The sequence below is a fragment of the Paramisgurnus dabryanus genome, chromosome 21 (assembly GCF_030506205.2).
Source record: "Paramisgurnus dabryanus chromosome 21, PD_genome_1.1, whole genome shotgun sequence".
NCBI lineage: Eukaryota > Metazoa > Chordata > Actinopteri > Cypriniformes > Cobitidae > Paramisgurnus > Paramisgurnus dabryanus.
Window position 1 is genome coordinate 5,969,600 of NC_133357.1, and position 25,980 is coordinate 5,995,579.

Genomic DNA, 25,980 nt, shown 5'->3' on the forward strand with positions numbered 1-25,980 from the left:
TAGAAGATCCGTAAAGTTGCAACGATTAAAGTCTCAGACCCAAAGAGATATTCTTTCTAAAAGTGAAGGCATATCCACGCCTACCTAAAACACGTCATTGAAACTATAGACTGTAAAAAAAGATGGACGACGGGACATCGTCTCCCTCCATTGTAATGAATTGAAGCCAAAAATGTCCGACCATGGTCGCCGGCATATTATGTAAAAACGTCAGTTTCAAGCCAAGGCATGCGCAGAAGGAATCGTCTGTGGAGCCAGAGGCGGAGCCGCGGTATCAAACTTCCGCCCAAGTGCTCACGCAACCAATTCAACCACGGCACACCCCGTTTCTATAGCATCAAATTACTAGCTAAAATGAAACTTATCACAAAAATGAACATGGGGCTTATGACTTGTACTGCAGCCAGCCACCAGGGGCCGATCAAAGAGCCAGCGGCTTTACTTTTGAAGGCTTATGAGGCATCACTGTGTGGGAAGATTTGCATAACAGTGCCCAAATGTATACGCAAAGAAAGAAGACATAAGTATTATTCTCGCTGTAGTATTGTTGCCGCCGCCATGTCATGGAGATGCTGTGCTTTAAGAGCTCAAATTCCAAATATGGTAAGGGATGTAACATTTCCGGCACACACTTGAGGTAGTCGGCCAATCAGAGCACACTGCACTTTTCAGAATGATGAGTTTGGAAAAATCTACGCGTTTCAGAAAGGCAAAGCATAGAGGAGCAACAATAATGTACGGTATGTGGAAAATAATGCAGTTTTTTTACCTTAAACCGTTAATAAAGCATAAAAAATGCATTGCATTACACCAAATACACAAAATAATGTAATTTTGAATATATAATAATGATTGCTCCTCAGATTTTGTGACCCTTAATTTAGAGAGTTATTGTCATTTCTATAAATAAACCTATAGAAATCTGTTTTTGTTTTGGTCTGTATGTGTTTTTTTCATACAGTATGTTATATTGTTTATTTCCAGCTGATGGTCATAGGATCACCGTAAAAGGGCTTCTGTGTCATCCAATCATCTCCGCCGTCTCTTCGGGTGGCCATTAAAAATTATTCAAATTAATAGCGCGATTATTAATCTGATATACAGCAGAGAGAGAGAGGGAGTCTGTTGAAAGTGAAATAGATAGACCATTGTTTTGCTTTTGAAGGGCTGTCAGTGTATTATATGAGCCAGCAGGACTCCAAACACACACACAGTTTTCTGGCATTCATATCAGCTCTCCGTCATCCAGATCCTGGTTGTGTATGTGTTTGCTTTTGCTCTGTGACGGTTGACTATTTTTCATCTCTATTAATATGATCATCCAGGGCCGGCGCCACATGGGGGCGTGAGGGGGCGTCGCCCCCTCACTGGCACTATCCCGCCCCCTCAGATCACCAGTAATGTTGAATGGGATTTTAATGATAAAATGCGCTATTTAAAAATCACGTTTGCCTTGTGTATTGTCTTCCTAAAGGGAATTTTAAAGTCTAATTATTTAACAAAACAAAAAAACAAGTGTGCATGTATTCTACCGTGACACACGCCCACTCATGTATAGCCTATAGGCTTGTTCGAATTCATCAGGCGAAGACGTCAAAATGCCGCGAGAGCGAGACGAAACGACACTTAGTATGATTTCTCGAATCGTTCTCGCGGTACTTTGACGTCATGTGGTTGTTGGTTCTTGCAGCCGCGCCTGAAGTTGAACAAGTTTGTGTTGACGGCTTGAGGCACGCCGACAATGAGCCCGCGTTCTTAGTCTCAGAGGGAAATCAAGATGTCGAAGTGGGAAATTATATAAAAATTTACAGACAGGAGTGTGAGAGTGACCTGGGCCTGCCCTGTAGCAATGGATATATGGAAAATAGCATTGGAAGTTCTACAAACCGGACTCCGGATTGTCACACATCAATTAATGCCGTGGCGTGGATGAATTATCGGAGCATTTCAGGTGCAAAGATCCAAATATTCGGCTGTCATTAAGTCAATTCGGGCACCATGAACTTCAGCCAGACTGTACATAGTTTTGAAAAGTTCAGATGTTCATGTTCTTCAGCATCCTTGCAAGTCAACGTACAACCAACAGCCTATTATTGTTCTGCATTTAACGTTAAAGGTAAGCCTGTTCGATCTCTCTCTCACACACACCTGTTTATCAGGAGTAAATAGATAAAAAACAGACATTGTTAAATTTATAATTAACGAATTTGAATTAGCCTATCCTACAGCATAGCTGTATATGTAAACGAGTTATTGTCATTTTGCTATTGTGGTTCTCTAGCTGCTTAATCGCTAGCTTGGTGCATTACTTGTGGCAGTTAAAATAACTACGTTATATGATCAAATTGAACCAAAATGTTGATAAAATGTTGCGTTTGGACCGTTTTTGGGCTGAAAACCATCAACTCTATTTGCCAACACTGCCCCCCACCATTACGTAAAATTTATTTCTACCTCTGGGTCTGAACTTCTAATGAGTAGTGTTGTGCTAATATGTGACGTTAGGTATGCGTTTTTTTGTTGTTGTTGTATTGTTCAGAGCTCTGTACGTTGCTCACTATAGCTGTAGTTTTTGTGGTTGTATTACAGAGATGTTTGTTTATAACACTTTAAAACTTAATGTACCAAACCTATGTATTTTCTAGCTGGGGGAATTATATGCATTCATATGATCGCCCCCTCTGGTATTTTAGACGCCCCCTCATCAGCGCTCGGCTGGCGCCGGCACTGTGATCATCTCTGGCCTGAGGTCGAACAAGAAGTGCTTGATATGTTGCTTTTCATGAATGAGAGTCAAAGTTCCTGACTGGTTTGGTTTTATAGACCGTACTTTACTTCATTTGTTGAAACTAATCGAATTTGCATTCATGCATTTGGCAGACGTTAGTATCCAAAGTGACTTCAATGTTTGCTATGTGTTTCTCCCGAAGCTTTAAAGAGATTCTGGTCCACATAAATGACTCTTTCTTCTTTAATGTAGGTGTGTTCTTTTCACCAGTTTTATCCAAAATCATGTCGTGTGGGAATCTGAAAACGGATGCTCGTCAGGATGACATCACTGGTGTGATAGAGATTGCTTGGCTTTCAGACAGTCGAATAAGTCTGTCGTGGGATTTAATTTTAAACCAGTTCAGGCCTCCGACTGTCTCTTGGACAAGCGTGTTGGCATGATGTCTGTGTGACTAAGTGGCAAAGTAAGCTGACTCGACTGTAGTTGTAATACAGATACAGAATTTGTTTGTCACTCACAAGGAAACTTTCGTGGGACAGGTATAGATGTAATTGTCATAATGGTTGAATGTTGGTAAACAGAAGCGACGTGCTTCAACACACAGCACCTAATATTCCCATTTCATGCACACAGTTCCACATCACAGGACCAGATCGACCTGTTTGACAGCTGCTGTAGGTGCAGCAATGAAGTCAGTGACTTTTGGTGGATTAAATGCTGTTTCACAATCCCTTGGGGCGTTACAGTGATGTTGGCAAAATATGCCAGCGTGTTTGTTACAGTTAAGCAAACCAACCTTGATGCAATTCAACATTCCAGATTGTTTATTGAAAAGTACATTAAGCTTGCGCACTGCAAAAAAATAAATGTCTTACTTAGTATTTTTGTCTTGTTTTCCAGTAAAAACTTAAATTGTGTTACATTTACTTGTGGCTTAAGATTTAAGTCTAAATAAATTCTGAAATGTAAGAAGTTGAGGCTTAAAACAAGTTAAATATCTGCCAGTGGGGTAAGAAAAATAAACTTAAATTGAGTTTATTGAATTAAGTTGAAATTGGAATTAAGTTTTTTTTTCTTAGCCCACTGGCAGATATTTTACCTGTTTTATAAACCTCTTGATTTTCATCATTTATTTCTATAAACAAAACTTAATATCTTAGGCTACTTTGCTTACCAAGTAAATGTATTTCAATGTAAGAATTTTTAGATAATTATACTAGAAAACAAGACAAAATACTTAGTAAGATATTTATTTTTTGCAGTGTATATAAACTACATGGCAAAAAATTATTTTCAAGAAAAAATGTTCTTAGTATTTTTGTCTTGTTTTCAGTAAAAATATCTACAAATTCCTAAATTAAGATGCTTTTTCTTGATGAGCAAATAAAACAAACAAAAACAATCTGCTAGTGGGGTTAGCAAATAAATCTTGAAAATTTTTCGTAAACACTAAATTCAAGAAAAATTTGCTTACCCCATTGGCAGATTCTTTTTGCTTGTTTTATGCACAAAATCATTTAAATTTGATATTTTTGGTCTTAAAACTAGACTTATTTTCATGGGTCGTTTTGCTCATCAAGAAAAAACATCTAAATGTAAGAATTTTTAGATATTTTTACTGAAAACAAGACAAAAATACTAAGAATTTTTTGTAAGTAATTTATTGTAAATAGATTTTTTAATAATGTATTCATATGCATTTAAACCATAATATGTGACCCTGGACCACAAACCAGTTATCCAAAACCAGCATCAATTTTTTTAAATTGAGATTTGTATCAATTCGAGATACAATATACAACAATTTGACACTCCAGAATCTGAGAGTGCAAAAAATCTATATACTTCAGAAAATCGCCTTTAAAGTTGTGCAAATAAAGGTCTTAGCAACACAAATTACTAATGATATATACATTTTATATATATTTGCAATAAAAAATCTTCATGGAACATGATCTTTACTAAATATCCTAATGATTTTTGGCATACAAATCAATCGTTTACATCCATTACATATGTATTGTTGGCCTTTGCGACAAATATACCCGTGCAACTTGTGACTGGTTTTGTGGTCCAGGGTAAGATATGTGTTGTAGTAAATGTTGTGCAAAGATGCTTCCAAGATAGGTTTATTTTATTTAAAGCATCTCTATATATTTTTTAACTAGTTGACTGGAAATACAAAAAATATACATGCACTGCAAAAAAAGCTGCATTTTTGTGAAATCAACATAATTTGTTAAAGGAACAGTATGTAAGAAATGTATATTAATTAATCATAAAATGGCCCTAATATGTCACTAGACATTAAGAAATCATTTTCATTTCAAATACTTATATCACTCACAACAGTGGTCTGGCCAGAATATTGTCATTTAAAAAGTGGAGTTGCAGCCCTCACCTCATGTTTATGTTGTCATTTTATGTATTGGCCACCAGTTGTGTGATTGCAGTACCAGTTTTAGCCACAAGTTTTGTGATTGCAATACCAGTTTTGGCCACAATCCTACATACTGTTCCTTTAAGTATAAATATAATTTAAACCATTTCAACTTGTTTTTGTCAATTTATCACAGGTCAAAACTTAAAATAGTAGATTGAATTGCGGTGGCGGCCGGTGACTTCTCTTCCGAGGGGCGCAAATTAAAAATATGTGTCATGTTAACCATGTGCATCATGCTTCTTGACAAAATACGAGCCTGCTGCACACGCATTGAAAGGATTAATGCTAAAAGAGACACAAAATACTCACAAAACACTAACTTAACACTAAACTCTGATTACGCATGAGATTATGTGAGTTTCTGGCAAACACGAGCGTCTCTTTTATAATAAACCTTTTAGACGTTTATGCAGCAGGCTCGTATTTTGACAAGACACGTGATGCACATATTTTGAATTGAAGAGCCACACACGACGGGCTAAATGCATGTTGTGACGAGCTTTGCATCGTGCACCGTCGAAAAAGAAGTCAACGACCGGCAATGTTGAATTGACTTGCAAAACCAAGTTGTTTTAACTTCATGCTGCATTTTTACAGTCTAAATACAACCCCAAACAAACCTCAGGTCTAGTGCTTACTGGTTACTCTTGGTTAATTTGTGTATTGTTTTGTCTCTGAGCTACTGTGTGTAAATATAACACTGTTGCCTTCCTGATATGATCGCATCCTGAAAGTTAGACATGCTGGATGATCTTAAATAAACAATCCTTTGTGTCTGTGACCTCAGAGGAGCTGGCGTGACCTCCAGTATCCCATGAGCTGACACATGGAGGGGGCGGTGGAGGTTTTTTGCTCTTAACTCTTTCACCGCCAGCGTTTTAAAAAAAAGTTGCCAGCCAGCGCCAGCGTTTTTCATGATTTTCACCAAAGTTTAATGCCTTCCAGAAAATGTTCTTCTTTAAATATATAAACATGCAATATACCAAATGAAAGAACAGACCCTCTGCTGTCAAACAAAAAAAAACCGTTTCATCCTACCTGCAGTGGTTCTTTTGTAATCAGCTTTTGAATATGGGTAGGTTTTTGCAAAAACACCATGTTTTGAGCAAAAAGCAGAGATAATTCCATTTTTGTGACAGACTTTTCATAGAGATCCCATTCAGAGCGATCTTTAAAACAGACACGGACATGCAGCAGCTTGACATAGGGAAATACTTCCGGTTTTAAAAAGTTGATAATAATAGCGGTATTGCGGAAAGACGGAAAATCTCGTCATTGGCGGGGAAGCGTTTTCTCTTAATTGACGAGATATCTCGTCAATGGCGGGGAAAGAGTTAAATGAACATGTGTTCAGTATTATTATATCTTCCCTGTGTATATGAAGAAAATACAGGTCCGGCTTAAAGACTTGTTAAGTCTCACACACACACACACACTCTGTGCTCTGTTTTGTAAGTGATTTAAAAGTAAGTTTTTGTAGAGATGCACTAATATTACATTGTTCCACCGATACCTATAGCCGATTATTCAGACTGATATCTGCTGATGCCAATAGTTTGGTGGTTAAATTAACTTCCATTAACTAAATTCTGAAAATGCCATTTTCGTTATTCATTCATATAATGACCATTAATATTGAACATTAAGCTAGTGAGGTTTGTTTACATTTTCATTACACTGAGCTAAAATTCATAGTATTTCTTGTTCTCTTTTGATTGACGACAAGATATATCGGCCATGACTTTTGGCTGTTTTTAAACTATCGGCAAATAGTGTGAAAGATAGATTTTATTGACTGGCTAGTTTTTTTTGCCTAGCGAATGATAAGACAGGTAAAAGTCATCATATAGGCTTAGGCTAAGTTTATACAAGTTTACAGTCTTTTGCATTTTTGAAATATTTCACGTACATGCGGATCCGCACAGACGACCAATTACGCAATATAACGCAACATAAATGTATCCCAGAAATCTTTTCAGCTAGCTCATAACATACACTCACCTACAGGATAATTAAGAACACCTGTTCAGTTTCTCATTAATGCAATTATCTAATCAACCAATCACATGGCAGTTGCTTCAATGCATGTAGGGGTGTGGTCCTGGTCAAGACAATCTCCTGAACTCCAAACTGAATGTCAGAAGAGGAAAGAAAGCTGATTTAAGCAATTTTGAGCGTGGCATGGTTGTTGGTGCCAAACGGGCCGGTCTGAGTATTTCACAATCTGCTCAGTTACTGGGATTTTCACGCACAACCATTTCTAGAGTTTACAAAGAATGGTGTAAAAAGGGAAAAACATCCAGTATGTGGCAGTCCTGTGGGCGAAAATGCCTTGTTGATGCTAGAGGTCAGAGGAGAATGGGCCGACTGATTCAAGCTGATAGAAGATCAACTGTGACTGAAATAACCACTCGTTACAACCGAGGTATGCAGCAAAGCATTTGTGAAGCCACAACACGCACAACCTTGAGGCGGATGGGCTACAACATCAGAAGACCCCGCCGTGTACCACTCATCTCCACTACAAATAGAAAAAAAGAGGCTACAATTTGCACAAGTTCACCAAAATTGGACAGAAGACTGGAAAAATGTTGCCTGGTCTGATGAGTCTCGATTTCTGTTGAGACATTCAGATGGTAGAGTCAGAATTTGGTGTAAACAGAATGAGAACATGGATCCATCATGCCTTGTTACCACTGTGCAGGCTGGTGGTGGTGGTGTAATGGTGTGGGGGATGTGTTCTTGGCACACTTTAGGCCCCTTAGTGCCAATTGGGCATCGTTTAAATGCCACTGCCTACCTGAGCATTGTTTCTGACCATGTCCATCCCTTTATGACCACCATGTACCCATTCTCTGATGGCTACTTCCAGCAGGATAATGCACCATGTCATAAACCTAAAATCATTTAAAATTGGTTTCTTGAACATGACAATGAGTTCACTGTACTAAAATTACCCCCACAGTCACCAGATCTCAACCCAATAGAGAATCTTTGGGATGTGGTGGAACGGGAGCTTCCTGCTCTGGATGTGCATCCCACAAATCTCCATCAACTGCAAGATGCTATCCTATCAATACGGGCCAACATTTCTAAAAAATGCTTTTATCACCTTATTGAATCAATGCCATGTAGAATTAATGCAGTTTTGAAGGTGAAAGGGGTCAAACACAGTATTAGTATGGTCTTCCTAATAACCCTTTAGGTAAGTGTACAATATTCAATAAGATCAGATTATTAGTTGTTGATAGATGTAAAGAAGACCTAAATTCAGTACAATATATAAAGAAGAAGTTTAGTCCTTCATTAGATGTAACATGAATGTGCTTTAGGCTTCAGCCTTTTGCCGGCTGACACGCATGGATCCCGCAGGCCGGATGTGATTGATTAGATGTGAGATTTGCAGACAGGCCCTTATCGTTTAAGTCAAATTTGGCTAAAGTTCGCCTTTACCGCGGTACTCTAATGAGCTGTCAGCACTGCAGGGATCAGAGGAGAACATGATCAATAATCTTCATCACCCCGACTCGAACAAGAACGCTGAGTCATTGTCGTAAAACTTCTAGACAATATTTGTTAAAGCAGAAAGTTTTTCCCTCCAGTTGATAAGAGGATCATACAAATCCTAATATTCGTTATGTTGCGCCTGCTATTATTAGAAGCTGAAGTGTGTCTCGACATGATGAAACTTTTGCGTAAAAGTTTGTTATTGAATAAGAAAACAAGCTTCAGCAAAACATGCAGTTATTGGCACACGGGCAACGCTGGCTTTTGTTAAATATAACGGCGCAGAACACAATTTGATGCTATTTAAAGTGCACAGATCTTTCCTGTGAGTGTGTGTGAAGTTTATGATGAATCCTGATGTGAATGCTATTGATTATGTCTAAAGAAAGAGATTTTAGCTCTGTAAGATACAACATTGAAGACGGAGTGAATAAACTGCAGGAGATTTTAATGAGGAGAAAACATTCATATGTATTTAGTTGACCCAAAAATGAAATTGTCATGAAGAACATATCTCAGATGGAGGAAGCTAAATATTTTTCATATCATCCATGATTTGGCCACGAGATTTATCAATCAAATGTTGAACAGCTTTCCTTTCACCATTGATATTTTTTACTCATGTCGATGCAGGAATGACCTTTAACCAAATATCGTGTGATCAACACATTTATCTGCACAATATAGCTTGGGCATGCCTCATGTTTTTTCTATATTTTTTCTGTAAATAGCCTAATTGATTTAGGCTCCAATATGGTCAATATATGTTTATTCTTATCTGGAGGAGATAATAAAATTTCTCTTCCTTTGCAAGATAAGCTATACACTAGGGCTAGTCAACTGGAGGCCGCGGAAAAATGCGGCCCTCCTATCATCTTTATCTGGCCCACTCGTCATTTTTGTCTGATTTAAAATCAGCGTGGTTACTTTAAAGGCGCTGTGCATGACAAATGACGTCCGATAAACCTACGTGAGGTGCCAACAATCTGAGGGTGTTTAATTTTTAGATCCAATTTGAGCGTTGGATGCATAAAAAAAATAAACTTGTGCGACTACCCGGCATGTGACACGCCAACCGGAAGTGATGCATTTCAGTGTGTTCCAATCAAAACACTATGTGCAAGGTGAAAATTATGAATCCTTTTTTGTTTAACTTTATCAGTAACACTTGAATCTTGTAAAAACGATTGATTACTGTAAGTAAATTATTAATATAAATACATTCATAGATTAAAGGCTCTTGTGCTGGAATAAGCTTCTCTCCCATGTTGACACGGATTTACGATTAAAATGAAATGTTATTACGACTGCCACTAGGGGGCAAACTCCGACAGTCGTGTTCGTACGTAATGTACAATAAAAAGGCGGTTTAGTCTATATATCTTTAAAATATTAAAAAAATAAACCATGAAGTGCAGTTTTAGTCATTTGGAGAAACTGGCTATATGTTGTGAATACTTTTACAATTTATGAATGTTACACAGTTATAAACAAAAGCAGTTTAAGAGCTCTGCATTACAGTTAGTGCTATACAAAAATACATGTGTTGATATTACACTTGCACTTTTTTTCAACTAATAACATTTGGCTCTGGCGATGTTAAACTGCACTGCAAAAAATTATTTTCAAGAAAAACATTCTTAGTGTTTTTGTCTTGTTCTCAGTAAAAATATCTAAAAATTATTAAATTAAGATGCTTTTAAGATGCTTTTTTTGATTAGCAAAACGACCCAAGAAAGTAATTAAAGTTTTTAGACCAAAAATATCAAATTTATGCCAATGGGGTAAGCACATTTTTCTAGATTTTTTCTTGAATTTAGTATTTAAGAAAAATGTTCAAGATCTTTATGCTTGTTTTATGCACAAACTTAAATTTGATATTTTTGGTCTTAAAAACTAGACTTATTTTCTTGGGTTGTTTTGCTCATCAAGAAAAAGCATCTTAATTTAAGAATTTTTAGATATTTTTACTAAAAACAGGACAAAAATACTAAGAACATTTTTTCTTGAAAATTATTTTTTGCAGTGTGGATTTTCTTTAAAATATAAAATATTAAAAGGCAAAATACTGGATACAAGATGTGTACATCTTTTTTTTAAATGCATGTTTTTTAAAATATGACCTATAACAAAAACAACATAAGTTATAACATTTATAATAAAAATGAAATGAACTAGATATGAATTTTGGTCAATTTTGCCCAAAACACAATCTCAGCCGTGTGTTTGTGAAAGATTGACGTCTCCGAAATCAACCATCTCAAACACATTGATTAAGTTCAGTCCAGTCGATTGTAATGCCAATATACGTGTAAACATGTTTGTCGTTACAGAAAAGAGAAATGGCAAGTTTATGTGCTAACCATTTATGTGTCCCATTAATGTTATTATAGAGTCTAGCATCTGTGTCTTTCCTAAGTGAAGTCTGTCATTATTCTGAAAGTCTGCGTTTCTGCTTAAATGTTTTCCACAGGATGTAAAAATCCTTATCTCTTCTAACTTCTGTTTGTACAACCAGCTGGAAAAACAGCTTAACCCAGTTAGATTTCTGGTTTGAGCTGGTTTGACTGGTCGGTCAGCTATCTCCCACTGATCCATCTAAGGTTTAAATCAAACAAAAATGCAATGGCACAAGGGTCAGGTAGATTAAGACAATACCCAGGACAAACAAGAAAGAAGGTGGCACACCACAGCTCCAAAAATCCATCTTGGAATGTTTTCACCAGCGGTAAAATCCCTGTAAAACAATCTGGGAAACTAAGTGAAACATGTGGTTTAAGTCATTTTATTCTTTCAGCCTTTGGGCACTTTGAGTTTTCAATTACAGAAGCAGAGATAGCGGTGACATTCAGTCTGTTCAGAGCACAGTTTATCATCTTCTCTCTGTAAAGCCAATAATGAAGATTCAGCAATTATCGCCTCATTTTTCGCCCCTTTGTAATTTTGTCAATTAAGATACCGAGGTAATAAATAAAATGCAATAAATTCACAGTAATGAACCCTTTTAAAAACCCTGGCTCAATATGCTTTGTTAAACGTTGTCATATATTATGTGAATTAATTAGGTTTGATTAACACAAAACTCTCTGTCTGGCAGATAACAGAGGTGTGCGGTGCGAAGCGGCTGGGTTACTTCGGGTGTGGACAGTTTTACGTCGCTCTGAAGCTGATGGCGGCCGCGCAGTCCGGGTTACCGGTTCGTCTGGAGAGCGCAGCGGGCGGTAAGTGTTCACCCTTGAACAAGTGGGATCAAGGATTTGGCCTGGTGTGCTAGGATTTATGCTAAAGAGGGATGATGCATTGAAATCATGTTGTGTAGAGAAACGCCACACTCCAAAACTCCCTGCTGTATTTATTTACCACAATGGACAATTTCCTCATACGTTTGTGACTCCTTCCTTTTATTGTTTCACCCACAGAGTCTGCATTTAAACATTTTTACAGTTTGACATGATAGTTTACACTTTTAAATTATGACCGTTTAACATTTATTTTATAACAATTATTTTCCTCTTTAGACCAGCTCACGTTTGCTCGAGTCAGATGGGATGAGGGGCTTAGCCCCCTGAGAAAATGACCCTACAAACACAGCGAATAATGTTTTTGATTATTGAACTTCAGAGCTGCGTTGAGTGGAAAAACACACTTAACATAATCAAAGATCTACCAAAGAAAGACAGATTTTGTCTGCTAGGAAAACAAATTAGAAGTAAAAAATCTATACATTTTGTGAACTAAAAGTTTTCAATCCTCAAAAGATCAGGGGCTTTTGACAAAACATAAGGGGCTTAAGCCCCCAAGCCCCCCCTCGCAATGCCACTGCATTAAACCACGCATTTGGCAGACACTTTTATCTAAAGGGTGAAAGTGCATTTAAGATACTATGTATTTTATTCATGTTTTTTTATGTTTTTTATTTTTACTGTATGTGTACACTACAAACAATTACCAGAAGGCAATAATAACACTAACTATGTTCAATACTACTGACAAAGAATAAATAAACTGTTAAATAACAGTTAAACATGCAAATGTGCTATTAAAGGAGTAGTCCACTTTATAGATGGGGCCCATTGACTTACCATAGTATTTTTTTCCTACTATAAAAAGTCAATGGACCCCATCTTTAAAGTGGACTACTCCTTTAAATTATTTAGGGGTGTTTTCCCAGACATGGTTTATGTTAATCCAGGACTAGACCTTATTAAAATTAGGTAATTTAAGTAGTTTTTACAAACATACCTCCAAAAAACAATACAGGTGTGCATCTTAAGACAAAACAATGTCAACCAAATATGTTAAAATTAAACAGTAGAAGGTATTTTTAAAATAAAAGAAGCTCAAACATGCATTTTAGTCTTGGACTAAGATAAGCCCTGTCCGGGAAACGGCCCCTTTAATATTTACTTAAAATGAAGGTGGTAAAAAATTTACTTAAATAGTGATTGGCTTTGAGGTCTTCACGGGTCCTTTTAGATCCAAAAACCCGAGGTGCGACCCGAGCGGGTTCGGGTATAAAGGTTTCGAGTCCTTTTCCAACCCCTCCTCTGTTTGCCAATTCAATTCAATTTTATTTATATAGCGCTTTTCACAATTGGTGATTGTTTCAAAGCAGCTTTACATTAATAGAAAAACCCTTGGGAGATATATTTATATATACATTGAAACGATTAAGGAGATTAGGCGGAGGTTAAGCAGGTCCAAGAGCGCTTGCAACATTGTGTGGCTGGAGTTAGGTTCATTTTAATTGAGCCGTCAATCAATCATAAATGCACATTTTAGTGGTTACCTTGGTGTCATCATCAGATAACAAATGAAAATAAGCGGGTTCCTTTTTATCTGACTGATGCGGGGCTGGAGACTGCACACGCTGGTGCCGTTTACATTCAAGGCCTAGTTGGGTTAACAAAACTTGCCACTGTGTCGGACTCAGGTCTAATTTTCTCATGTTTGTCTCGGGCTGGGCCTTTCTTAAAAAAAAAAAAATATTTATGCACCTCGGGTTCGGGTAAAAAGCGATTTGGGTCATTTCGGGTCGGGTGCATTTCTTTGGATACGTGAAGACCTCTACTGTAGTTCGGCTGACAAAAAACTTTCAAAATCCCTGAGCTAGACAATAATTTCCTAGCTATATCTGTCTGGTAAACAAGGCACAATTGAGCATTTCGAGCTCAGCGTAGCCCCATTCCTCCCCGCAGTGGTGAATGTTGGTTAGATTAGCTTTTAATCCTGGTACAGGCTGTTACTCGAGGACTTGAGGGTGTTAGAGACCCTCAGCAGAGCTAAGATGACCTCATACACAGCAGGGTCCAGCAACCTCGCTTATCAGTGAAAATTACACTGACGTGGATATTCTCTTTAACACACTCGACTCTATTTTACTCTTGAAAGAAAATGATAAAAGCGCTGCGTGTGGAAAAGTGGTTTATAATGCTGACCTCAAAGGTACTGTTGTGATGATTCGATGGACTGTGTTCAAAGACCGTTAACATTCGTTTAGATTTAGAAGAACATAAAGTATATCAAGTTGCTCGGTTCTGTGCCTGAAGGTCTTCCTGCATTTGAAGTTTCATACCAGCTGTGATCAAACACATCTGAACCAGATAATCACTGAATGTGTTCGGAATAAAATACTAGCTTACACGTTTCATACGGTAGTGTATACTATATTGCAGTGCACCCTTCTGCATACTAAGCATTCTTCTGCTACGTACACACCAAACAGGTAGCATCGCGTTGCTCGCTTAAGATTACTCGCAAGATTTAACTTTGTGTTATGCAAATTTGAATCACTTGAATTGAATATTTTAAACTTGCGCAAAGGCGCATTTGAGGCAAATAGCGTGTGTTTTCGTCAATTTGCGTCATTCGCATCGCCACATGGGAGGATGCGTCTGATTGCGTCTTTGCATTGACTTTGTATGTAATCTACTCGCGCAAATCGTTGAACTCGCGTTTGGTGTGTATGCCCCATTAGCGTTTTTCCCCTTTAGGAGACCCCATGTTTGTGGTCATCAACTTCAATAGGGGAACACAGATATTTTTAAAATCGTGTGCTAAAATCTAAATGGAATGACATTTATCCGACTAACAATTAATCCTGACATCAACTGTACCATAACTTTTATTTCTTAAGCTAAAAAAGCGGTTGTTTCATGCATAGGTGCCCCATTCACTTCCATAGTATTCTTTATTCCTACTATGGAAGTGAATAGGGCTTGTGATTGGTTTGCTTTCAAACATTTCTCAAAATATCTTACTTTGTGTTCATCAGAAAAAATAAATTTATACAGGTTTGTTACAACATGAGAGTGAGAAAAATAAAGATTTTGGGGTGAACTATTCCCTTAAGCCCCTCCCATAGAAAAATAATCAGTCTTTATTGAATGATGATTAGTTTTTTTAACTGGAAGGCGGCCATATTGATCGTTTCATTGTATCATATTCATAGTAATGTTAGTGCTCAATCTTATTATATCCAATATCTTTGGTCATCCAAAAGTTTGCATACTATTTGGAGCATGCACATTGCCCATGTTGTCCCAAACATAGTCTTTGCATGTTATTTTTGCATGTAACTGGTGTTTATTCTATAATTTAACATGAATTTAACATGCAATGATGAAATAAACCAAACCAGTCTCATGGAGATGCGTATAAATAGCACAAAGTGTAAAAACTCATGCAATAGATCTGCCAAATACCAATTTTGCTTGCAAATGATACGCCAGTCTTTCCCGTTCACTTAATATGGCGCATCTTTTTGTGTCATTTCATGTATTGGTTTCTCAAATTATTTTCTGTTTTTTAATCCATTTTCGCTTGGGTTTGGGGTTAGATTTGGTATTTGCTTTAGGATGTTATATAATATATAGGTTTCTCCATGTTTTTGTCTATTTTTAAGCCATGGTCGCTTGGATTTGATTAGAATTGGGGTTTGGGTTACGATGTCATTTTATGTAATAAAAAGTTGTTCTAACCACAAACCCAAGCGACAATGTAAAAAAAATAAAAAATTGAGAAACCAATATATAAAACGACACAAAAAGATGCACTGTCTTAGTGAACAGGAAGGACTGGCGTATCATCCCTACTAAAAAATCCAGCTAACACCAGCATAAGCTGGTAGCTGGTTTTAGATGGTTTAAGGTGGCAGTAGCTGGTTTAAACTTGTTCTCCCAGCCTGGCAGTCCAGCTAGACCAGCTTAAAAAGTGACCAAAACACAGCTAGATCAGCTTGCTTCACCAGCAATACCAGCTAAAACCAGCTCACCAGCTTATGCTGGTCTTACCTGGATTTTTCAGTAGGGATATGCACGCAATATTGGAATTTTATTGCACGCGTTTTCACACTTTGTGCTATTTATATGCATCTCCATGAGACTGGGTTGGTTTATTTCATCATTCCATGTTAAATTCTCCACAGAACTTCCTCTGCCTGTTTTTGTGGGAATAACTGGCGACCCTGAGATGCGTTATCCCAGTCACCCTCCGACCAATGAGAGCCAGGCTCACACCCTGAGTTCGGTTCTAGGCTCCGCCCCTCGCCCACCTGCCGACAGATCTGTGCTCAGACACCCTGAGACCAACATGGACAAACAGGTCAGTACGAAGTTGGATTTTGCTAGAATACATAAATGCTTTAAGTTTGCGAACAACTATTCCACTAACTATTAACTTTTTGACAGGAGGCGTGGTCTCCTCCGCGGTCACCCGGCATCTCCCCACCCCGCTCTCCATCAGCCTATATCAGCTATCCGTACAGCACACAGAGGAATGGGACCGACACGCTATTGGGTCAGTTGGACCATATTTGTGTGTGCCAAAAGTTTAATCCAATAATCTTGGAGCCTAAAATACAGCTAATCCACATGCACATGAGAAGTATGCACTGAGTCACATGTACAGTAATGCTGTCGCAGATTAGCCGTTACACAAGCTCATATCACACAGCTGGTGTGTTTCGCACAATCTGACCCTTTCAGATGTTTGCTGTATACCGTAATGACCTCAGACAGCTGTGAGCGTTTGTGCGAGCGTTTAGCCTTGAAAAGCCGTCTTGTCTCTGAACGCTGTTGGATAATTACATCTCTCTGGTGGCGTATCGATATCAAGCCATCTAATCACAACACCTGTTGACTTTTACTAACTCAAACACACACACACTTACACACCCATCAGCGGTTCGGATTAAACGCACACAGAAATTGAGCCGAGCCGGGAGATATAAACACAGTGAAAGTTTAATGCGTCTGATTCATTTATAGCTCGATTTCCACTTGCTTTCACAAATGCATCATGGTGTCGCACACTCTTGTTTTCCATGCACACTAACAAACAACAATCACACAACCCTATAAAACAGAATAACTTGTATGTGAGTTATATAATGTTAATGAAATATATAACATTTATGTGGGAAACTCGGCTCAGGAGCTGACAGGATTTAAAATGTTTTCATTCCACGTGGCAAAACTCAACAGGACATCAGTCCCACTTCATACAGTTTGTAAAGTCGACAAAAAATAAAGCTGCTTTATGATGTCATAGAAGAACACTGCAGAAAAATGAGTTTCTTACTTAGTACTTTTGTCTTGTTTTCAGTACAAACATAAAAAAATTCTTAAATCAAGATGTATTTTCTTGATGAGCAAAATTACCTAAGAAAATAAGTCTAGTTTTTTGACAAAACATATACAATTTGAGTGATTTTGTGCATAAAACAAGCAAGAAATCTGCCAATTTTTCTTGAATTTAGTGTGAAAGATTTTTTTGCTTGTATAATGCACAAAATCACTTAAATTTGATATTTTTGGTCTAAAAACTAAACGTATTTTCTTGGGTCGTTTTGCTCAACAAGAAAAAGCATCTTAATTTAAGAATAATTAGATATTTTTACTGAAAACAAGACAAAAATACTAAGAAATTATCTATCTCCATTGACAGACGTTTTTTCTTGTTTTAAGCACAAATTATATGTTTTTTGCACTTAAATTATATGTTTTTTGTCTAAAAACTAGACTTATTTTCTTGTATTTTAATTTAAGAATTTTTAGATATTTTGTACTAAAACAATTTTTTTTTGCAATGAACCATTTTTGACTGAATGGTTCCATAAAAAAACCATCCATGAAGGTTCTTCATCATGAAAACATTAACTCTTTCACCGCCAGCGTTTTTAAAAAAAGTTGCCAGCCAGCGCCAGCGTTTTTCATGATTTTCACCAAAGTTTAATGCCTTCCAGAAAATGTTCTTCTTTAAATATATAAACATACAATATACCAAATGAAAGAACAGACCCTCTGCTTTCAAACAAAAAAAACCGTTTCATCCTACCTTCAGTGGTTCTTTTGTAATCAGCTTTTGAATATGGGTAGGTTTTTGCAAAAACACCATATTTTGAGCAAAAAGCAGAAATAATTCAATTTTTATGACGGACTTTTCATAGAGATCCGATTCAGAGCGATCTTTAAAACAGACACGGACATGCAGCAACTTGGCATAGGGCAATACTTCCGGTTTTAAAAAGTTGCGGAAGGGCGCCACCTGGTGGATAATAGCGGTATTGCGGAAAGACGGAATATCTCGTCATTGGCGGGGAAGCGTTTTCTCTTAATTGACGAGAAATCTCGTCAATGGCGGGGAAAGAGTTAAAAAGATATGACAGAAATGGTTCTTCTATGGCATCATTGTGACATTTTAAAGGGATCGTAAACCAAAATTTTTTTAATTCTGTCATCATTTTCTCACTCTCATATTGTTACAAACCTGCACTGCAAAAAGTTATTTTCAAGAAAACATTTTCTTAGTATTTTTGTCTTGTTTTCAGTAAAAATATCAAAAAATTCTTATATTAAGATGCTTTTTCTTGATGAGCAAAATGACCTAAAAAAAGATAAGTCTAATTTTTAGACCAAAAATATCAAATTTAAGTGATTTTGTGCATAAAACAAGCAAAACAATCTGCCAATGGGGTAAGCAAATTTTTCTTAAATTTTTCTTGAATTTAGTGTTTTAAGAAAAATGTTCAAGATTTTATTGCTTACCACATGGGCAGATTTTTTTTTGCTTGTTTTATGCACGAATTCACTTAACTTTGATATTTTTGGTCTAAAAACTAGACTTTATCACGTATTGGTTACTCAACTGTTTTGTCCTATATTCTTACCATTGTTGCTTCGGTTTATGGTTAGATTTACATAAAATGACATCCCTACCCAAACCCAACTCTAACCCTAACGCCAGGCGATATAAAAAATTATATATAAAAAATAAATCAATTGTATAACAAAAAATTGTATAAACCAATACATAAAGTGACATTCTAATGCAAGCACCAAATCTAACCCTAAACTGTAGCGACAATGGTTTGAAAATAGGACCAAACAGTTGAGTAACCACTACGTGATAATCACACGAAAACAGGAATTCGTTATGCGATTACGAAAAACGCAGAAATTCGTGATATCACGAAAAAAGAATCAAACATTTACGTGACTATATTACGAAACCTTGTGAGACTGGGTAGAAAAATTAGACTTATTTTCTTGGGTCATTTTGCTCATCAATAAAAAGTTTTAGATATTTTTACTGAAGACAAGACAAAAATACAAATAATTATTTTAGATATTCTAGAATACGTCTAGTTTTTAGACAAAAAATATACAATTTAAGTGAATTTGTGCTTAAAACAAGCAAAAATATCTGCCAATCCTGAAATAAACTTTTTTCTTAGACACTTAATTCAAGAATTTTTTCTCACCCCATTGGCAGATATTTTTGTTTGTTTTAACCACACATTCACTTACGTTGTATTTTTTTTTTTTTTTTGTCTAAAAACTACACTTATTTTCTTAGGTCATTGTTCTCATCAAGAAATTACATCTTGATTTAAGAAATTTTTTGATATTTGTACTGAAAACAAGACAAAAATACTAAGTAAGAAAGTCATTTTTTGCAGTGTATAAATGTCTTTGTTCTGATGAACACAACAGAAGATAATTTGAATAATGATGTAACCAATGATGAGCCCTAGTCACATTTATAGTAGGTAAAATGAATAATACAGAAGTGAATGTGGCTCATTATCAATTTGGTTACAAACATTATTCAAAATATCTTCCTTCATGTTCATCAGAACAAAAACATTTATACAGGTTTGTAAAAACATGAGAGTGAGAAAATGATGAGAGAATCCCTATCCCTTAAAGCATCTTTATTTTTAAAAGTGTATGTTACTTTAAATCCAATGTTTGGGAGATGCCAAGCTCCATTACATTCAATGAGATTAAAGGTGCATTGTGAATACACGCATGTACCATTTTGTTTGCTTTATGCCTTCTTTAAACACAATATAGATTCAGCCGTTAAGAGTTACCGGTGTCGTGGTTTATTTATAACACAATTTCTTGTGGCTGATGATCATAAAACTGAAGCAGATCACATTGAGGACTGTAGAGTCATACAACAGTGCCCCCTTCAGGCAGAAGAGAGTAGTGCATGAGTGCATTGCCAATAAAATGCATTTAGTTTTGTATATATTTCATATGTGTGCATGGCATTAAATATTGGCGTTAAAGGCACAATTTTTTTCACAATCATTTTTATTGCTTATATATTATCACTAAAATCAGATTTTAAAATGATTTCCAGGTTGAGTTGCATGGTTATTATGAGCACAGCACTTTGTGTTCAATAGCCGGTGATTGTTGAATGATCAGTTTAGAGATAAAACCCCGATGATATTTCACTTTTATGTTACTGCAGCTGTGTAAGGAGAAATACAAGCGTGAGTGAATACAGCTCCTTCATTAGTCTACACACAGGGATCATAAATAGTTTATTTAAAATCTGCACATAAAAGAAAGCGATGTACTGAAGTGACTTTAGATGTAAAAACATTGGAGAGATCAAAAAGCAGTGAGCCTCTGCTCATATCAAAGATGGTGATGATGAATGTCCTTGTGTTGTAAAATTCATACACGTTCAGTATTTAATCACTTCTTCACTTTATAATTAAACATTCCTTATTGAGTCCTTGTTAATTTTTCCTTTTTTGTAAGTAACAGCATCGCTCTTTGAAAGAAATTTACTTTTGTCTCACTAATGTCTGTTGATGTTTAATGTCTGTATCCCTCATAAATATTTGAATTGCCTAAAATCTAATATTTAGCCACGTCCCACATTATATGTACGATCGTATTACTGGATGATTGCAAGAAATGTGACATGCTTCAAACTATTGCTTATCATTTCAATTTGGATATTTTAAATTTTTACTCAAATTGGAGCTTTGACCGCATGTGTTAAACAGAGCCTTAAACTTTTAACCCAATTTAATTTAAGAACCAAATAGTATGTATTAAAGGGATAGCTCACCCAAAAATGAAAATAATGTCATTAATGACTCACCCTCATGTCGTTCCAAACTCGTAAGACCTCCATTTATCTTTGGAAACACAGTTTAAGATGTTTTATATTTAGTCCGAGAGCTTGTTGACCCTTCATTGAAAATCTATGTATGGTATACTGTCCATGTCCAGAAAGGTAATAAAAACATCATCAAAGTAATCCATGTGACGACAGTGTGTCAGTTAGAATGTGTTGAAGCATCGAAAATCATTTTGGTCCAAAAATAAAAAAAATTATGACTTTATTCTTCTCTTCCGCGTCTGTTGTGAGGCGCATGTGCGAGACTAAAGTCACGTGACTGCAGTGACGCGGCTGACGTGTTATCTGGTGCGCCCCAGCTGCTTTTTTTGTGTGCGCTCAGGCTTCGTTTACAGTCTGAGGGAGATGCACGATGTAAGTTTAAAAAATACTTTGCAAACATGTCTGAGGATAACACGTCAAACGCGTCACTGCAGTCACGTGACTTTAGTCTCGCGCATGCGATTCACAACAGACGCGAAGAGAAGACGATGCTGAATAAAGTCGTAATTTTTGTTATTTTTGTATCAAAATGTATTTTCGATGCTTTAACACATTCTAACTGACCCACTGATATCACATGGACTAGTTAGATGATGTTTTTATTACCCTTCTGGACATGGACAGTATACCGTACGTAGATTTTCAATGAAGGGTCAATAAGCTCTCGGACTAAATCTAAAACATCTTAAACTGTGTGTCCAAAGATAAACGGAGATCTTACGAGTTTGGATCGACATGAGGGTGAGTCATTAATGACATTATTTTCATTTTTGGGTGAACTATCCCTTTAAAAGTTCACTGTGTAGATGTTTAGCGGCATCTAGTGGTGAGACTGTGAATTGCAACCAACGGCTCACTCCACAGCTCATCCCTTCCTTTCGAAACGCATAGAGAAGCTACGGTAGCATCACAGGACAAACATGTTATCATCTAAGACAACGTAGTGACAAAATGCCCTCTATAGGAGTTTGTCCATTTAGGGCTACTGTAGAAATTTGTCGGCGACTTCCATATAAGGAGACCCGCGGTGTATGAAGATAAAAACATTCATTCTTAGGTAACAAAAACAATACAGTTTGTCAAGGTCTTTATAAACCACTGATAATGTAGTTATGTATATTATATTGCATTTCTGTCAAAAGATCCTCCTAACCGTGGGTTCACACCAGCCGCGTTTAAGGCGTCAAAATTCGCGTCTACCGCGTCTAGTTTGCCGCTTGAACATTTTAAGTTTACTCGCCTCATTCGCGCAGTGAGACCTCCAGACACGCGTCAACGTATCTTTACATTGACTTAACATTGAAATCACTCGTGCTTGACGCCTCTACCGCGGCTGGTCCCCTAAAGGGACAGTAAGTAGGGTTATAAGTGTTTTATTAATCAAAATCAATGTCTTTATTCATAAATATGTCCTCCTTGGGTCAAATGATCTCTGTCGATGATCTGACTTTTCTTTGTAAGCTTAGAATTTCTTCTCTTTACTTACATTGAACGATTAAGTCCAAGGAGGCTTATATGTCGTTTCGCCGTATTAATAAACTATAAAAGCAGAGAGGGACAAAAAGCACTAGCCTACCAACACGTTTTCATCCAGAACACGTGAAGTAGCTGAAACAGACAAGCAGATCGGTGATTACATAACGGCTACCGTAGTTTCAACACGCATTTGGAAAAGCGAGGCGTTAGAGAGCACTATTCGTTTGAATGCAAAATACAATTTCACCACTAGATGGGGGTAAATCCTACTTATTGTCCCTTTAAAGTTACACAATGCACCTTTAGTGTTCTCTGGGAATCAAACCCATGACCTTTTGCGCTGCTAACGCAATGTTCAACAAATAATCACAAATGTTTTCATTAAATGTTATTTGTTGTCTGTCTTCTACAGTATATGATGGTAAACTGGCGACTCGTCCCAGTGTTTCTCAGGAGAATTCCTCTCCCAGTCATTATTTCGTCAGACTGCAGCCGGACGTTGCACGGGTGAGAATTTCTTCCCGTCCATTCTTGCATCTGATTGGCTGCTCACACACAACACTGAGTCTCTGTCCTTTGTGATGTCTCTGTGTTGTCAGTGATATTTGAATGAGCACGTTCAGTCCACTAAACCAGGATTAACATAAACATACATTTATTGCGTGAATATCAGTAATTATGCTTCTAAACACAGTTTTCCCCTCTTGACAAAAGTCTAAAGGAGTTCATTTATGGATACACAACAGTTGTGTAGATTGTGTATGGCCTCTGGATCTTGCATACATTTACCCATTAAAACATTTTGGCTGAATTCTGCTGGATGTCAATATATATATTAAATTATTAATGTAGAAAATGATTAGAGATGATAGATTATTAGTCTCAAATTGTAATTATATTAAAATCAGACTTTATTTTTCAATGATTACAGTGATATGGTATCACAGATGTTTTATTGATGTTGTTGCAGTCCTCCAGTGGCCTTCTTTATAACATTAACTTTATTTCCAGCGAGTTTCTCCCGTATTTTTATTTTAGACTTGTTTAGCTTTAATGATAATTCAATTCTTGCAACACAGACAGAAAAACAACTTTAGCTTTGTTTTAACGACTCATTTGGGTAAATGAAACGTCTTGTAATAAACACAAGCTTGTTGATCATTTCAGCAGATATAAAGAAACATCACATTGAACGTTTGTCTTTTATATGTAACACATCAGTTGGTTTACAGACGGTTTGTGTTTGTCTGGCTCAGGTCGAGCGATTGCCTGAAAGAAATGAGGCTGATTATTCAGACGATCCCTGGAGGATTACAGAAGAGCAACGCGACTATTACACCATCCAATTCAGAAGTCTACAGCCCGATCTGAATGCGCTCATACTTGGTAAAATATCAGAAACTGCTTCTCCAGTCCACACCAAATCATACAGGGTTAAAAATAACCAACATGTGGGTGATTATATAATTGCACATACAATTATGTTTCTGCTTTTTAATATTTTTAATTATTTAAATAATTTTATACTCCATGTCATGCACCACAAGATGTTACAGGACATAACTATATAATATTTTATGTAAAAAGTATCTTATATACACAGCATAAAATGATTTTCAAGAAAAAAAATCTTAGTATTTTTGTGATGTTTTCAGTAAAAATATCTAAAAATTCTTAAATTAAGATGTATTGTCTTCATAAGCAAAACGATCCAAGAAAATAAGTCTAAATTTTAGACCATAAATATAAAATTTAAGTGATTTTGTGCATAAAACAAGCAAAAACGATCTGCCAATGTGGTAAGCAAAAAATCTTGAACATTTTTCTTAAACACTAAATTCAAGAAATAATCAAGAAAAATTTGCTTACCCCATTGGCAGATTTTTTTTGCTTGTTTTTTGCACAAAATCACTTAAATTTGATGTTTTTGGTCTAAAAACTAGACTTATTTTCTTGGAAAACTAAACTAGTTCCCTTTCAGTCGGTCACTACGACGTCACGTCGTGACCGACGAATTGGGAACTCGCTTAGAGAGACCAATCTGCTTCGAATACTACTAAAACGCCAATGAACTTGGCATTGAGATATTTGCATAATGCTGGCGCCACCCCGCCAGGTGCGTATATAAGCAGCAGGTGCAAATAGGGAAATTAGCTTTTTATCGCTTCGAAAGCCGGCAGTATCTGCTACTGAGAAGCTACTTTACTCTGTTGGGATTTGATTGCTGAAGTTGGTTGAACTAGCAGTATCACAGCGGACGCTTCGCTTATTCCACGGCTCTACATCTGTTTATTGTTTTGAGTTTAGTGTGTGCGTTGCCTTCCTGTGCGCTCATCAACTAAGCATCTGAGTGAATTTCCCTAAAAGAGTGATACGAGAGAGCTTTGTGCCTTGTTAAAGGCAGCCACTCTCTCGTATATGCGGAGATCAGCGTCCTTTTCAGGATAGCTTTTCGCCCGTGCGATCTTGGATGCGAGAAGTAGAAGGGTTCCAGTGACGGTCACGAGCGCTGTCTTCGTGCTCAGGCATCGAGCACTCCGGGGCTGCGTTCGTGGAGAGTTTCTGTTCTCTCTGTGAGAGCATAACCCTCTTGGATTGCGGAGACGACTGTCGTTTCTACGGGAACGCTGTCCGCGCCTTTGCAGTGCTGACGCCGCCATGGTGCGGCTGTCAAGCGCTCGCAGGGCGCCCTTCGCGTCACTACGCTGAGTAGGACGGAGGATGCGTCCTCCACCTACCGGCCTTCTCATCCTCAGCCGGTTGAGGCTCCGGTGGAGACTGCAGAGTCGTGTTCTACGATGTCTGCCGAATCCATTGGACCTCCTTCTGGTCCCGTCACTTCTGCAGCATCAGAGGGGTGTCCATTTTTCCTCCGAGGCAGAGTCGTTCCGGAGATGCCGGCCGTGCCCGCTCGAGCGGCGGAGACGGTAGAGTTGGAAAGGTTAACCCGTCCCGCCCACATGATTGGTACTTCGGAGCTGCTCGGGCCTCTCGGTCCTCTCCTCCTGTGCCTTTCTTCCCCGACGGCACGAAGAGCTGACGTGATTTGCGGCCGTCCGGCCGTTCAGCTTTCACCCCTCACCTCCCTCACCAACGGAGCCGCTAAGGGCGGGGACCCCTTCAGTGGAGCGGGATGCGTTCCTGGAGGGACCACCCAACCCTTGCCTCCCGTGTTTGTAGACAGTCGTCCGGTTACGGACGCTGCCCATCAGGCATGCCGGAGAGGCGGCTTCAGCCCTGCACGTAATAACGTTGCTGCAGGCTCACCAAGGATTTACCAGGGAGGCCGCGACCTTCAGTCGTGCGATGTCCACCTCAGTGGTTCAAGATTGCCACCTTTGGCTGTGTCTTGCTGACATGACGGACGCAGACGAGAACAACTTGAATGCTC

General features: G+C 37.6%; 1 protein-coding gene across 1 annotated transcript in view; it reads left to right on the plus strand.

Annotated features, from left to right (window-relative positions):
* The window catches only part of reps2 (RALBP1 associated Eps domain containing 2), a 56,502-nt gene that overhangs the window by 3,884 nt on the left and 26,638 nt on the right, over positions 1–25,980 (plus strand). The window contains exons 2-6 of the mRNA XM_065269158.2: positions 11,779–11,902; positions 16,108–16,283; positions 16,370–16,478; positions 23,002–23,096; positions 23,846–23,975. Of these exons, the coding sequence (XP_065125230.1) occupies positions 11,779–11,902; positions 16,108–16,283; positions 16,370–16,478; positions 23,002–23,096; positions 23,846–23,975 (634 nt within the window). The remainder of the gene's footprint in view (positions 1–11,778; positions 11,903–16,107; positions 16,284–16,369; positions 16,479–23,001; positions 23,097–23,845; positions 23,976–25,980) is intronic.